Below are 16,848 nucleotides of genomic sequence, written 5' to 3'. Positions count from 1 at the left end.
GGGTGGGGTTTTTTTTAACCTTTTTTTCTAGGTTTCAGAACACTTTGGGAGGGAGGGATGGAAGAACAGAAAGACACATTTGCTAAACATTGTAAAGAAGACTTGATTTTATTTAACAATTTACAGGCATTTACAATGTCGCTGTGTTGCCAAATAGTTTGCTGGATATGAGTTTGGTTGCTCATGTGCAAGTGTTTGAATAATGTTCTGTTCATAATGAAGGGGAAATTTTTTATATAAAGTATTCGTTTTATAAATAAAAGAAAATGAAGGATGTAATTAAATGTGTGGTTTGGGGAAAAATGCTAATATATTACAAATGGATCTGGTAATGATATATAGTTGTCTTATTTGAAATAGTAAATGCAAATTCTAGCTAATTTAATGATTGTAAAACAGTAAATATGTTCTTGTAGTTTTGTATAATTAATTAGTTGGGATCTTTGCTGACCAGTTTTAATTGTGCAGAAGATGGTATACTAATCCATAACAGCTAAGATCATTTATATTCTTGCACATCTATTAAAGACTTTAATGAAAAAGTTAATAGGCTGTTATTATTTATCAGTAAACTGGGCTCTGTTCAACTCACACTTTTGAGAGCCCCATTTTGAAGTAAATATATAGGATTCTTGCTGTGTTTCAGTGCTGTATTGTGTTCAGCTGCACCTTCGGATGGCCCCGCGCTGTACATTGCAGAGATCAGGGCACAGGATTGCTGAGACAGAAACCTGCAGTTTGTTAGGGAGTCGCACTGGGGCAGCTGAATGAGCACCAACCCCCTCCTGATTATTTCATCCCTTCCATTTGTAGTTGCTAAACTATCACCACTTGTCATTCATCATCATTGGTGGAAAAGGCTGCTTCTCCCAAGCTTACAAAATGTTAACTTGCTACTGTTAAGAAGTTACTACAGCAGATGAGTCCCCTGAAAATGAATTGTTTGGAACTGATAGAAAAGCAGCAGTTTTGGCTGACTGACTGTATTAAATCTTCTGAAACTGGCAGAAGAAAGGTTCTCTCTGGAGCCTGGTTAGCAGAGACTGGTCGTGTGCAGGAAGGTGGCATTTGACTTTCTATGGAGTTGCTGGTTTGTAACCCATGAGCAAGTTTGAGACAAGGCCAAGCTTCCTTGACACATTTTTCCTTTTCCTTGGAGGAGGGTTCATCCTCAGCCTTGTTCCCTTTCTCTTCACTTTTCCGAATTCACCACATCACGTCATCTGCGCTTTCTGACAAGCATCTAGCAAGATGGCCATCGATATCCAGCTGTGACAGCCTGCAAACAGAGAATTTGAGAAACAAAAGTTTTGTCTATTTTAATTATTTTGTATATAGAGAATACATCCAGAACCGTTTGGGGGTTTGTATGCTGTGAAGTTATTGAAAAACACAAGACTTACGTTCCACTGAAACGAAGCAGACACATTGGACAGCTGTCTAGAGTTGAAGCTCCTTCACTCTGGTTTTCAGTCTCCTTGCAGCTTCCAGTTCCTGGTACGCTCCCAGGAAGAGGCGTCCCTTCTGCAGACACTTCTCTGGCCCCATCGAGTGAAGCGTTCCCTCCATGTGTTGGTAGGTGCAGCTCTTTCCCACCCTCCTCTTCCCTGTTGTCCCTGCTGTGCTGCACAGCCCCCCGGCTCTGCTGCGGGAAGCACGGTGCTTCTGCATGGCTTGGCAACAGTGCTGAGGGGCGCACACAACTTCTGCCGTGAGGGACTTGACAGGATTTAGGGCTTGCAGCCACTTTTGCAGTACCTTGGGTGTCTTGCCCAACCCTGTTTTTGACTTGATCTGCAATAGTTGCACAGCCCGTTTCCTCAGCTGTGGAAGGTAAACTGTTCAGTCTATCTGCTTGGCCCCATCCTTCAGGTAAAAGGCTGTTCTGGCTCTGTGTGAGCTCAGGGGAGCCAAGATCCTTTGGGTTTAGATGTTTTTCTTTGCAATAAGATGGGAATGACACCCACTGAAAGTCTTTCATTCCGACTGTAAAGACTTCTTGTTTTTGTGGACTCTCTTCCTCTGAGCTCTGTGACACATACAGACAGAGTTCAAAGAGAGGGAGTTCAATCATTATATCAAACCAAGGCTGGGCGTATTACAAGCACTGAAAAGGCTGAACTGCGTTGGGGAAAAGAATGTTTTATTGACATCCACCTTGTGTGCTTGTACAGCAGTTGAGAACTTTCTGGAGTTTATGCAGTATGTGTCTTCCCTTAACGTTTCTAAACTGCTATGAGAGGGCACTCTTGTCATGTGTTACAGAGACTAAGGATGGAAAACAACCACCTGCTGCTATTCGGGAACAAAAGTTCTACTTCAGAGGGACTGTGAGGTTTGCGTTAGGCTGTACCGTAACAAGGTGATGGCTGTAACTGTGTCTTTATCTCCCTGTTACAGTTTGCCTATTCTGTTCTCATTCCCTTAGAGAGACGCTAATCCTTAGGAGCAGTTCGTGTACTTAGCCGGGCTACATCTCTTCAGCAGAACGTTCTAGAAGTTGCCATACTGCAAGAAAAGCCACTAGACAGTTGTCCTTGTGCTACCTGAACACAATGCCACGTCATACTGTTGTAGGGAGAGACCTGCTTCTATTTAAGAGCTATTTCAAATTGTTCTGTTATCAACAGTCAGGCTGACACTAGTGTGAGGAGCACACAGAGAGCAGATAACAAGGAGAGAGCACCCTACCTTTCCCAAGAACTCTGGGAAGCTGGGCACCATTTGCCAGTCTGTGCATTGTAAATCGTGACTGATGTCTTTCAGTAACAACATCCACGGCTTTTCACACTCATTCAGCTCATCTTTTTCAAACCAGGAACCTCTGTCAGCCACCGTCCTGCAAAGAGAGAGACAGTCCAATAGTGTGAGGGTGGGAGAGAGAAAGGGAACAAAACACACTGCATTGCTGTTTATCTGCCTTGGGCAGGTTGAACCCTATGCAGTGGTACAGACTAGGAGAAGTCTGTCTAGGAAGCTGCCTGGAGGAGAGGGACCTGGGGTGTTGGTTGACAGTGACTGAACATGAGCCAGCAGTGGCCCAGGTGGCCAAGAAGGCCAATGGCATCTTGGCTTGGATCAGAAACGGCGTGACCAGCAGGTCCAGGGAGGTTCTTCTCCCTCTGGACTCGGCACTGGTGAGGCCGCTCCTCGAATCCTGGGGTCAGTTCTGGCCCCTCACCTCAAGAAGGATGTTGAGGCTCTGGAGCGAGTCCAGAGAAGAGCAAGGAAGCTGGGGAGGGGGCTGGAGAACAAGAGGAACAGCTGAAAGAGCTGGGGGTGTTTAGCCTGGAGAAGAGGAGGCTGAGGGGAGACCTCATTGCTCTCTACAACTACCTGAAAGGAGGTTGTGGAGAGGAGGGAGCTGGGCTCTTTTCCCAAGTGACAAGGCAAGAGGGAATGGCCTCAAGATCTGCCAAGGGAGATTTAGGCTGGGCATTAGGAAAAAATTCTTCACAGAAAGGGTCATTGGGCACTGGCAGAGGCTGCCCAGGGAGGTGGTTGAGTCCCCTTCCCTGGAGGGGTTTAAGGGACGGGTGGACGAGGTGCTGAGGGACATGGGTTAGTGTTTGATAGGAATGGTTGGACTCGATGATCCGGTGGGTCTCTTCCAACCTGGTGATTCTATGATTCTATGAACTATAACGCAAGCATTAGAAGGTTTTTATCCTAGTAATGCTGTACAAAGACAATGTCGCTAGAAGGGTGGGTTGTTAATGCCAGAATACTATTCCTCCCACTTCTTCACGATGCGTTTCCTTGGGTCGCCGAGCAGGCACGGGAGCCGAGTCCTCCAGGCCCTCAAACACCGCAGAAGCAGAACGCTCGGTCTGCAGCAGCCTGGCCTGGGCAGGGGTAGAGCCGGCAGCGGGGCTGAAACAGAGCCCGAAGGCTCGCTGCCTCCTGGCGGCCGGGCGGGCCCCCCCCCTCCCGCTGCCCCGGCCCCGCTCACCGGCTCCGGGCGGGCGGCGCCCTCCGGGGCTTCAGGCGCAGCTTCGCGGCTCCCTCCTCCGACATGGCGGCGCGCGGGAACGGGGCCCGCCCCGCGGCGGGAAAGGGCGGGGAGAGGCAGGGCGGGAGGAGGCTGAGGGGGAGGTAGAGCGCAGTGGTCTGCTCCTTCTTAGGGGAAAATAGCCCTTCTCCTGAGGGGAAAATACTCCTGCTTCTGAGGGAAAAAAGCCCTTCTCCTCAGGGGCAAAGCCACCCTGCTCCTGAGAGGGACACAGCCCTTCTTCTTAGGGGAAGACAGCCCTTCTCCTGAGGGGAAAATAGCCGTTCTTCTGAGGGGCAAAGACGCCCTCCTCCTGAAGGGGAAATAGCCCTTCTAAGGGAGAAACCCGCCGGGCTCCTAAGGGGAGGAACAGCCCTTCTCCTGAGGGGAAAAATAGCCCTTCTAAGGGAGAAACCCGCCCTTCTCCTGAGGGGGGAAACCCACTCTGCCCCTAAGGGGATAAAAGCCCTTCTCCTCAGGCGCAAATCCGCCCTGTTCCTGAGAGGGAGACAGCCCTTCTCCTGAGAGAAAACCCGCCCTGATCCAGAGGGGAAAATAGCCGTTCTTCTGCGGGGAAAATACTCCTGCTCCTGAGGGAAAACCCGCCCTGCTCCTCAGGGGCAAATCCGCCCTGTTCCTGAGAGGGACACAGCCCTTTTCCTGAGGGGGAAACCCGCCCTGATCCAGTGGGGAAAACAGCCGTTCTTCTGAGGGAAAACCTGCCCTGCTCCTGAAGGGGAAATAGCCCTTCTAAGGGAGAAACCCGCCGGGCTCCTGAGGGGAGGAACAGCCCTTCTCCTGAGGGGAAAAACCCACCCTGCCCCTGAGGGGAAAAAAGCCCTTCTCCTAAGGGGCAAATCCGCCCTGTTCCTGAGAGGGACACAGCCCTTCTCCTGAGGGGGAAACCTGACCCTCTCCAGAGAGGGATACAGCCCAGCTCCTGAAGGGAAAACCCGCCCAGCACCGGAGGGGCACATAGCCCTTCTCCTAAGGGAGCAACTCGGCCTGCTCCTGAGGGGAAAATAGCTCTTCTAAGGGAGAAACCGGCCCGGCTCCCGAGGGGAGGAGCAGCCCTTCTCCTGAGGGGCAAACCTGCCCTGCACCTGAAGGGAAAATAGCCCTTTTCCTGACGGAAATAATAAAAAACCAAGTCGTACTTGAACACCAGCGTTTCTCCTGCGTGACAGGCAGACTGAATAGAGAAGGGAATTCAGGAAGAAAGAAAGGACGATGAAAAAGCCAGTTACTGTCACGCAGGCTAACGTTTTTCCATATTAATATTTGTTACAGCTACTGCAGTGCCCAAGAAATACCAAGACAGGTACAGTTTTCTGCCTTACATTTTTCTCGCCATTCAGAAGCTGCTTCGCAGTGAGGTGAAAGGAGATTCCAGGAAGCAGGTTCTCCTTTCCTTTTTGGTGGGAAAGGTGTTCTCCCAAAGGTTCCGCACAGAACAAGGTAAAGTGAACAGAGACCAGCAGTGAATTTGAATCTGAAGATTTCTGGCCTGCTGTGGAGGGAAAGCTGGTGGTAGCAGCAGACATAAAGCAAAGGACAGCAAGAGGAGGCGTGCATAAATAACGTGTAGGTTGAAGGAGGGGAGCAGCCCTTTAAATGGTTGAAAACAAGACGACAGAGGAGGGTCTGAAATTCGATTTCACAACTGCTGATGCTAATTGAAGAAGACACTACAAACTACTTCAGGTTTGTTTTTTTCATTTGCCAGCCTTAGTGATTGCTCTGAAATTATGGGTCCTAGCACTGATTATTGCCACTTGGCGGCAGCAAACAATACAAAAACGGTGCTTTAGAAAAATTTGAGGGGCAGTGAAAGTGATCAGATGGAGCTAAGGTCTGCAGGCCCCTGCACATATCTCTAGGTGTATCTGCTGATGATTGGCGGTGCTACAGGGTTTCTTCTTTTGTTCCTGCGATGTTTGTGTTGGTGTTTCGTGTGTCGGTGACCCTTTGGGTGCTACTTTGACTCCTCTGCTTCTAAACTGTATGCCAAATCATCAGATTTATTCCATTAGATATCGCTTCTCTGCAACACCAGCCAGAAGTGTAGTCTGTTTTTCATGTGAAGGTGCTGCTATGTGGTGCTGTGAGTCACACGTGGCATTTGCAAAAGCTTTATTATAGGTGAGCATAAAAATGGTTATTGTGCAATAACGGCTACAAATGAAAGAATATAATAAAAAGAATAGTGAAAATTATTACCGCAGCTTCTGCTTGTAAAAAGGGGAAAACCCAGCTTCTGTAGTGACTATAGCTTGTATATGTTTTTGTATTTTGTGAATTTAACTGAAAAATTTGTGCTGTAAGTTGGGGTTCTTTTTTCATTGTTATCTAATGTGTCTTTGTTACAACCTATGAGGGCAGGCATGTCAGGGAATGTTTTTATTCTTGCTTTGTCTGCTGCCTGTAGATTTAAAACTTACATTGTAGAAATCTGTTATGAGCGATCAATATTTTTCATTTGCACCTTTCCAGAATTAATAATGTACTTGCAGCATGAAGGTAAAGTGTAAGAATAGGACCTGTTCTTGGTTTTGCCACACTGCACAATATCATGTCTACTGTCTCCTCCACTAACATGGAATCCCTGTTACTTTTTGCTTGACTTTGGGTCTTGCATGATTTAATAATGAGAATTTTTTGTGATCTTAGAAAAAAGTTCTCATAGACATGCAAGGAGTAGTCTTTATCATCAGCAGCCTTGACTGGATTTCAGCCAGTGGCCAAGGGATTTGAGCTTTTGGAAGCTAGGATGCTTCTACAGATTATCTTCAGGGATTTCCTTGTAAATGGAGTGCCAGTGTGCTTAGTTATCTGTTCCCTGTAGAGTCTCATCAAGCTGCACATGCTTAATCTTTACTTACGTGGTCCCCAATTGTTGCTGTAAAATGGGCCTCAGTTTTAACTTTTGCTCTCAGGAAGAAGGGGCTATTATGACAAATTCTAATCCTTTTGCAATTCCACAATCGCTAAAGCCTACAAACTGCCTGCCAAAGAAACCAAGTGATCTTCTCCAGGGTTGATGGAAAGAGGAGAGTGCAAAATGCAGGGTTTGTAAAACGCATTTGCTGGGGAAGAACTGGTACATTATCAACTAATCCGCCTTCTGCTATTTCTGATTTCCTACCCAACAGCTGCAACACTGAATGAGAGCTTCTGCATTTGGGAAGAATTAGAAAGCCTGGTAATGCAGGGTCTCTGTTACAGATACAGCAGCTCACAGACAGGGAGGATATTTCTGCTGCCGGTGTAGAATTTGGTGTGCTAGGCATTTTATAGCCTGGAAAAATTGTGATTTTCAGCAGTTGTTATAGAGTAGTCAATGAAGAAGAGATGCCATAGTTTCTGCTAGGTTTCTCTCAGAGCCTGATGTAATTGAATGTGTGAGCTATTATTTTTTTTAATGTACTACTTTGAGGCTAAAGCATATACAGTTTTTGTTAAAACTTTTTTTTATGGCGTCTGATGCTTGCAGATAGTTTTAGTCCTCCTGAAATTTTTCTGGTTATTCAGTGGTGGCTCCTGTATCAGATAAAAATGTTCAGAAGAAACTGTGCCTTGCTAGAAAATTGAAACATTATTACATTTTAATTGTTTTATCTAATTGGTGCTTGGTTTTGGAGTACATGTTGGTAATTTTTTATCCCTGTCAGATAGTCTGTGACTTCGCTCAAGGATCAGCGTGTCCATTCTGCTAAATGTCGTAAAGGAAAATGATACTACAGGAGACTTAAGTAGGTGTAGTAAAGCATCAGAAAAAGCTACAGCAAATGGTCTTTATGGTGTATCTCCTCTACAGCCTCGTGGTGGCAAATGTAGCACTAGAAAGGGAATGTCAATCACATTGGGTCACTTGCCATAGTTGCTAATCACTGTCTGTAGTGAAATGGGAAAGTCTGACTATTTTAATCAATGTGATGTATTGCAATTCAAGCCACAAAATTATGAAACCTGTGTAAGACTTCCTTTAGCTCAGTCAGTAGAATGAAGATGACATGCAGTTTCAGTTTGAGAAGTGTAGGCTCATCGCTGTTTCCAGAGCTAGTCAGCTGATTGGAGACAGTTTTGTAGGTTCTCCCTAATTTTAGTTGCAGGTGACATAGTCTTTTTGATGCGAAGTCATTGCCTTTGAAACCTGCTTCGTCTGGTAGCTTACCAGAGCCAGAATTTGTTCACGCACAGAGTCCAGTGCATGACTCATCTTTTCAATTCAGCCTTGCCTTGTCCAGTGCAAGGACAGATCCATACCTGTGTGGATGGATATAGAAGATCAAGCCATGTGACATTTATAAGCCAAGATGGGAAGACCTAAAAAGAGGACGAGGGAGCCTGGCATGGCATTTGTGGGTACCAGGTTGCCAAGGAGGCATATTGTATTGAAACAGTTGCCTGGGAAACATTTAAAAATACATTGAATGGAAAAGCATATGTGATGTGCCCACAAGTGTTCTGTGTGAATGAAATGCCAGCGCTGATGATGGCACCAAGAGACTGTTACTATTACGTGTAAAGATCCTGCAAGGGATGGGTTTTTTCTTTTGTGTTTGTGTTCTTTTTTTCCTTCCCATGCCCTTTTTGTAGGAGGTGTGCTGAAGGAATATTGCTTTGCTCATGATCCATGAATTAAAGTAAATGTAGACAAAGCCATACGTGCAGTTAGCAGCAGCAGCAGCTGGAGAGGGTAAGAGTACTTTGGCTTCGTTTAGTCAACCTAAACCAAATTGACAAGAAGCCTGCACAACTCCCCCTCAAAAGTAACAACAGCCCTGCTGAAACTCCTACAGTCATATAAAGATAAATGATTCTCTGAACATTACCACTTCAGTTTGTGCTAAGATCGTGTTTGGAGGCTCTGACATCATTACAATAGAACTATTATGTAAACATCATATAAAATGCAAAGAGGTTATGATCAAAGCAGGCCAGACAGCATATATGAAAAAGTCTCTCACTGACATAAATTTGTGTTTGGGTTGCTGAAGTCAAGCGAAATGAAGGGAGAAGTGGTCAGAAGTATTCAATACTCAATTGCTCTGGTTCTTCCTCATGTCAGACCTGATTACTGTGAGATGGTACTGACAAAAAAGAATGACAAAAGAAGGGAATGGTGTCAGTGGAACAAACCCAAACAATTATACCTACTCTCTTGTTTCACTGAAAGAAAACAAGGGAGCTGGCAACCGTAACCTATGATATTCTACCTTTGGCAGAGAAGTTCATCTGCTAGTAATTTCCAGACACAAAAATGCATCTCTCCTTCACTGAGAATGAGTTGCAGGTGTGAGGCTGGTTAGGATTATAATCTCCCAGCCTAATCCTCCTTTGGAGACTGAGAAACAAATATCCTGCTCTTGTTTTGCTAGAGGCTTAAGGCACCTGTTTGGGACACAGCTGATTCAGCTTGGTCCAGCCTTTAGGTGGTACAGACTGAGGCAGGAAATTTGTTGGAAGAGAGATGTAGTAGAGGAGTGCAGTTGACTAAGAAGGATGGTCTAGGAGCATTTTTGTTCATAGTAGCTTTGCAAGGATGAGTTGCCTTGTAGGGAGAAGTTCCCAGGGGCTTAGCTTCTTGAAGATGTTGCATCTTAGAAGTTGTGAAGTTGCTGTTTATTTGGTGATATGTGTGCTTTTCCAGTGATGAAGCCTTTTGGCTGACAGAGACCCTACTGCCTTTGCTGTCGTGTGTGCCAGTAAGGGGATGCTTTTTGGCTGGCTATCTAATTTGGGCACAATCTACTCAAGGGTCTGAGGTGATTGTGTTGGAAAACCGTGAGTCAGATGAAGTCTTCTGTGTGTCAGTCGGATCCTAGTACTGCTTGTCATTTTTCTGGCCTGGAGCATCTGTGGTTAAATGAAGTCCTGATGTTTCCAGGCCTTGAGGTTAGCGTAAGAGAGGCGGGGAGAATCTGCCTTTCATCTTCCTCTCATCATTTTGCTATGTGACTGAAAACTGTTGGAGAGAATGTTTCAGATCTCAAACAGAGATTAGGCTTGGTGGCATTAATCCGTGGGTTCTGCGGCCCAGCCTGGAATTCTGCTGGGGGAGTTGTATAATCTCCTCATACTTTAAAGGATCTTGGCTCTGAATTTAGGATCAAATATGGCTTGAGGTTTTCATATTTCTTTCTGGCTTGCTTTCCTGATGGTTTTTTGTTTGTGTGGGATTTTTTTTTTCTTTTTTTTTTTTAAAGTGTGTCTCACTGTATTATAGCATTCTGAGTTCCTCCTGTTTGCTGTGTGTCATTACTTCATTTGAAATCAACATACTGAAGGGCTTCACTAAAAAAAAAAAAAATCCATAAATAATAGCTGTAGTAATTACAGAAGATAACTTCTTGTTTATGGGCGTGAAACCACAAAACAGTGGGGTGAAATTGCCAGTACTAGTTAATGTGGCATGATGTTATCCATAACTAGAATGATGTATAAAATCAGCTTAAAATACAATGTAATTAAACGGATGAGTATTTATTGCTTCAACAAATGTGGATGGTAGGTTTAATTTGTTTTGCAATTTTTTAAAGGACTAGCTAGTGTTTTAGAAAGAAAATCTAGTGAACCTGGAGGTGTAATCAAAGCTGAGGAGGCATGTATAAATCTTTTCACTGAGGAGGGTGTATTTTAGTTGCAAGCTAGTGTTGTAATAATTTCATTGCATAACAGACATGTCTTGGTAACACACAGCTCTTTCCTTTTTCGTATTCATTCTCCCTCTGTCCTTCAATTAGTGCTTAACTTGACAAAAGAAATACAAAATAGGACTAAGGCAGAAGACCTGACAGTAAAACACAGTAGAGCTATAGCTTCTTTTTATCCATATGTCATTTATTTAATTGTATCGCACACAGGCTGAGTTTGTTTTATTTACAATGTCTTATACCCGCTGAACTGAAACTCTCTCATGACATTGTTGATGTGAAAGGTCATTCTGCCTGGACAGAACTGCACCATAGCATTAGAGATATCAAAGTAAGTGTTTGCCTTCCTTTGCTGTCACTTTGCAGCTGTAAATCAAATCCATTTAGATTATTTCAAGAAAAAGCTGATACCTTCCTGCCACATCTGAACAGTGCTGCTATCAAACAGTAACTTCATGCTACTGTTCCTTTCATGAGTGGCTTTTTGGTTTTTTAATTACAGAGGAACTAGAACTGACATCCCTATTTCCAGGTCACATTATTTGGTAAGGGATGGTTGTTTTCCTGAAGAGTTTATCTCTTCAGTGATGATTTAATTTAAGAATTAATTCAGGGAATTTCTGCTGCCTGTAGTGTGATGCAGTGGGTCAGAATACTCAATTACAATGGTCTCTTCTGGCATTACAAGTAGCACTTTCTTATCTTATTTCATATTATACCTGTTTATAAGATGGAACACAGGTACACAAAAATTAAGGGTGTCGCCTGAGATAATGCAAGACCTGGGAGCTGAACCCTGCCCTGCTGTTCACTGGGTCTTTGCACAGGCATAATACTAATCTTTCTTTCAAGAAGCACTTAACTTTCAACACAGTGTCTTTCATCAGTTTTGATTTCACTAGAAAAAATAAGATGATGGGGTATCTTTTTGAAAGTCTTTGCCTAATAGCTCGTGTCTTCCCAAGAATTGATAAACACGTGCAAATATACAGTCTCCTTTGCCCCAGGGACATGCTCTGGCTTTAGTACCACACTTCTAATGACAAACATTCTCCTAGTTTTCCATATGCATTCTTTTATCTTTGCTGTTCTCTGTGCATGTTAGGAGATTTATTTCTACTCATAATGTATTTCATGTGTGTTAGTTGTAAATATTGTGCTCATAAATCAGGCTGGCCCATCCAGCCCCAAGGATGGAGACAGCTTACAATAGGTCTGTCTGCTTCAGATTGTCAGGCTGTGCTCGTTCTCTGCTTTTGCAATTGCTTGGCTCTGTTCGTGGCACAGTGCCAGTCTCCTGTCTCACATTAACAGGAATATTATATATTACTGAATGTAAAGTGTTTTTCCTTCAGGACTAGAAGAATGTAATGGAGCATGCATCTGGCAGCATGGCATTATTCCTACGGTGTGCAATGTGTCCTGCATGCAGAGGATCGCCACCATGGATCCCTGCTCCAGTCCCGGAGGCGTGAGGAGCGTTACCATGTGCAATGAGGCAGGTCTTAGACCAGCCTAGGGACATGTTACAGCAGGGACTGCATACATATACACATAACATGCAATTAAAAACTGATTCTTCTCCCTTCCCTTCACCAAACTCTCTAAACTAAATACCACAAAAATATCAAGTCTGGAGCATATATATTTTTTTTTAATCCAATTTCTAGAACCAGTTCCATCTGTATTTGTACGTACTGACCTCTCAATTTCCAGCTGGGAGATGGAACCTTGTTATACTTGCCTCATAAAATGTTTTTGGAGAATTTATTAGTTCACTAAGTATATGCATGAGAACATAGTGATACTACAAAAGAACTGACCCTAAACTAGTGTCATTACTCCTTATTTTCAGGTAGATTTATTTGGACTCCTCTGCATTTGTCTTCATCTTATAAAGCTTGTCTGTTTGTCAGGATCTGCAAGTATTTTCTGCAGTGCTCCTGTTACATTATTACCTTTTTACTTATCTTCAGGATCTTATGCTCAGAATTTATTTGTTTGCACAAAACAAGGCTGCATTAAATTGCATGGTCTAAACCAATCAATATTCAATAAGCTTCTGGTATTTTAATTGGCTGAGTTTTAGATGTCTGAAATGGAGTGAGCTGCAGGGCTACACTAAACAGTGTCATACCAAAAATACTCTCAAGGAGTATATTTCTTTGTGGTCGTGCAGCTGAAGATACTGCATTTACTGCAGTTAGTGCATATCACACTTGTGCCTATGCTTCCCATCTTATCTATATGTAGTTAAATATGTTTCGAGGTATCTGATTCTTGGAGGCTGTGTTAAACTGGTGTCTTGTGTTGTTTATTCTGGCAGAATGAACAGGCCCCTTGATTTGCCTCACACAGTGCACCCCATGCCCGAAACCCTACATAAAAATAGATTCCCCAGAACAGTCTTCGACCCGGAGCACGTGATGCATTTCAGGAGAGCCGGAAAGGAGAATGGTGTCATCACCTGAGGGGAAACAAAAATCAGAAAGAAACGAGGAGGGGAAATTTCAGTGCTTATTTTTAGACTCTGTGGGTGAGTATTATTTTCAGCTTTGTCTGTATTAATTTCTGCAGAACACAGTGTTAACGTATGATTAGGCAATCTGCAAACAGAGTAACGTTTTCTAGCTAAGGCTAAAACAGTCATTCCCTAGCGATCCCTGGAAACTCCATGCACCCATTTGTACCAGGAGAAGGTAGCAGTCATGTATGTGACTGTAAATGGTGTGGGTGTGTCAGAGACAGCTATAAGCTAGCTCTTGAGAAGTAAATCTTACACATGTACGTGCACTAAATGAGTTCAGAGAAATATGACTGACAGTGCGTCAGTCTTCCGTGCAGCTGAAGACACTCTGTTACTGGTATTGATGTGAGTTAGTTTAAAGCTAACTTTTGATACATTTATGTGGACTACACACTCATGTTTCATTGAAGAACATGCTGCTTGTTAATCAACACTTTATTGTCTCAGTGTGCTTAAAATAAGCATTTTGTCGCATTCAAGAAGATGAAACTTTATTGGTTTGCATTCTGGCATCATGCTTCATGTTGTCAAGTGCTGTCAGTTGGCTTCTTTCTGTAACTCATTTACAGAGAGGGGGAGCTTGAGATTGAAACATCCTAGTTACAGTTTTTGCCAGATACATATTAGATGTGTTACCAAAGTATCGCTAATGTTACAGAGAACAGGAGATTTCGTGGGTAACAGTCTGATCTGGAACGCTAGAGAGGTTCCCTCTAGAGCCTGTGACTGTTGTGCAGGATGGGCAACACAAAGCTATAATTCCCCTGTTGCACATTGAATACGGCAAGAGGAAGGAAAGAAGACAGCATCTTATCAAAGGATCTTCTAGTTTCCTTCCAAAACAGCTTTACTGCTTCCCTCACCCAGTATTAAGCAAAGGACCTTTGAGAGGACCATAGGTGTGAGCCCTACCAAATTCTCTTTGTCTTAGAATGTCTCTGTGGTCTAAGTAGCAATGAAAGCTAATACTGTGTTAAAGCCAGATGTTTTTAGTTAGTCTGCAATGTTGTCTTTTAATGTGATGTGGAGGCAAACAAACAACAGCAAACCAAAGAAAACTTCCTTAGGGCAGGTGTACACAAAATACATACATGAGCTTTTTGTCTTGGACAATGCAGCAGATTATAGCTGCCTTACTAGAGAAGAAAGTTCCAAAAATTTAACAAAATGCTATGCAGAACTATCCACATTTCCAATGGGTTTTATTTTTGTTTATTTTTTTGAGTTTTATAGTGCAGCAGCTTTTTCAGAAAATCGTGAGGGCCGGGAGTGTACGATTAAGTTTTACTTTGAATCACCCAACTGAGAACAAAATCTAGAATAAAGAAATTATTTGAATTACAAAATGTCAGAAGCATATTGATGTAATTATCCTTAAAAGGAGATACTGTAGGAAATAGGATGGATTAAGTTATTATAAACATTCATGGAGTGAAAATGCTATTAAAGCATTAGAAAAGTCATACAATCAGTGAACCAGAAGTGTAAAAACAATGCTTTGGAAATGAATATTTTCCCAAGAAAACTTTCCAGTAAGAACCTGGGAAACTGCACTTTTTCTTGTGGGTGAAAAAAAGTCACATTCCAACTTTAAAGAGACAGGAATTCTGGCAAATTTACGCATTCGGGATGTACTCTGTCTCCTTAAAAACTATGAAAAAAAGAAGTTTAAGGACTTAAACTAGGCTGTTAGGGTTTTTTCCCCCCAGCATATGCCTGTTACTCTTTTTTTGCATGTTTTTCCATGTGGATGGTAAAAGTAGATGGGAAAGTTTCATGACTGCTTCCATTCAATTTCTTTTTCTGACTCCTGTGTGCCTGTGGAATTGCTCCTAGCGGAAAAACAATAAAAAAATCACTCTAGGGAACAGAGTGCCCAGCATATATTGTTGATATTTTAACATGTATGGTGTAACCCTTTTCCTACCCCAGCTTTTGCGAGCTTGCTTTTGGTGAGAACTAGTGTACTTTGCTAATGTTCCTTGCTAACAAAAAGGGAAATTTCAATTGCTGTTCCAAATCCCGTGTTTGCTAGGAGCAACTTAATGGTTGTTTTCCATAGGGTTATTTTTAAGTGACCCGCAAAAAAACCAGTTACATGGTCTCAGATGTGTTCCAGCCTAAATGACAAATGCAATTGGTCTTAATTGGTTTCCTTGAGAGAGTTCTCGGAGGGAACCTTGACTGGTTAGTCTTAATACTTCTCATTCCTTTGACTTTTGCTGGTAGTTCTTGCAAGTTTCTCAGGGCATTGTCAATTGGAACACCCTGTTGAAATACTGTCAGAGTATAGTCCCATCCTCTTGCCAACAGAACTGGACCTTTTGTGCAGACAAAGGGCTTCCATCTCCAGGCCTGTCATGTCTGATATCATTTATCCATTTAAATGCACAGAAATACAGAGAGAGAGATTGATTACAGGAGCAGACCCTTCCTGCTTCGGCTCCCTTCCCATGGGGAAGCACAAACTTGAGCTTACAATGTCTATATGAAGCACAAACACACATCTCTATATATCCATATCTACTTAACTGTGTACTGCTGGAAATATAGTTGAGGGTGTGGGAGGATTCAGAAGTGATGGGAAGTTTCTATGGTTAGCAAGAACGCCCAGATTTGTTACAGTAATGATCTTTAAAACAAAATACAGCAACATCAGAGAGGAAACAGGAGAACTCTTAACTCTTGGTGGTGACAAAAAGACTTCTTTTTGGATTGGTGCCTCTTGATGTGTCTAAACTTTTCTGTGAAGTCATGGCCAATGTCAGAAAAAGGATAGTGGACGCTAAATTTGATACATTCCAGCAATTCCTGTGCTGAAAATATCACCAACAACATTTGATGGCAAGACGAAGGCTTGGTCACAAAATTGTTGTGGATTAGAGAAGTAAGCCTTTGAGAAAGGGGAGAAAATAGAATATAAGGCCTGATTTAAGACTTAAAAATGCTTGCTCCTGTGGAGTTTTTAACAGTCATACTATCAGCATAAATTTATTTTAATCCAGAAGTGGCCACCACCACCCCCCTTTTTTTTTTATTGGCTTAGCTGACTATACAGATTACTCAGTTTTCCTGTGTAGAAATTCAGAGAGAAAATAATCCAACCTCTGGATGTCTAAATTGAAGTAGCTTTTAAATCAGAAATAGTTCTGAAGCAAGAACAATAATCTTTCTGGTAGCATGTGGCGTAAAGAGACTGTTTTTTCCATTCAAGGCTTTTTCTTTTAAATGTATTTGATTTAGATTGATTTGACATGGTGTGGGAATTGAAAGTCTGACTGTGAAGCTTCCTGTTCTGAGTTGTGGCTTAAGTGAGTTGCTGGATGAATGTGTCTTACCATTCTTGTATCCTCTTTCTTGCATAACGATCCTTCATTCTGATGAGTTTCCATCCTATGCGTGGGCTTGATGAGGGCAGTGCAGTCGTGACTGGTTAAAAGCACAGGAAATCTGAACTTCTATCCAGACCTCTTATGTTTTTCGAGAGAATTACTTTGTTTCTTTTGTTTGCTTCAGTTGTCGGTACAGAGTAACTTTAGTAAGTACTTTGAGGCCCCATGCAGAGGACTTGTTGAGATCCTTACACTGAGGTTACACATGATCTTCCATCAGGTGCTTCCTTAGTGAGCTGGCAAATAGCCTCAGTACTTGGAAGTGGAAATACTCTACTTTGC

At 43.0% G+C, this 16,848-nt stretch overlaps 1 protein-coding gene across 1 annotated transcript; it reads right to left on the bottom strand.

Moving 5' to 3' along the window:
• Nucleotides 1-89: 89 nt before the first annotated feature.
• FAAP20 (FA core complex associated protein 20) lies at nucleotides 90-4,034 on the bottom strand. The gene is made up of 4 exons (XM_069874580.1): nucleotides 3,953-4,034; nucleotides 2,692-2,839; nucleotides 1,404-2,029; nucleotides 90-1,279 (listed from the first exon to the last, which is right to left on the bottom strand). The coding sequence occupies exons 1-4, from the start codon at nucleotides 4,015-4,017 to the stop codon at nucleotides 1,207-1,209; spliced, it is 912 nt and encodes a 303-aa protein (XP_069730681.1). The 5' UTR covers nucleotides 4,018-4,034; the 3' UTR covers nucleotides 90-1,206.
• Nucleotides 4,035-16,848: the final 12,814 nt, after the last annotated feature.

This window comes from Phaenicophaeus curvirostris, chromosome 22 (genome assembly GCF_032191515.1).
Source record: "Phaenicophaeus curvirostris isolate KB17595 chromosome 22, BPBGC_Pcur_1.0, whole genome shotgun sequence".
In the NCBI taxonomy this organism is placed as follows: domain Eukaryota; kingdom Metazoa; phylum Chordata; class Aves; order Cuculiformes; family Cuculidae; genus Phaenicophaeus; species Phaenicophaeus curvirostris.
The sequence above is the reverse complement of the archived record's forward strand: the minus strand, read 5'-3'. Positions and strand labels throughout refer to the sequence as shown.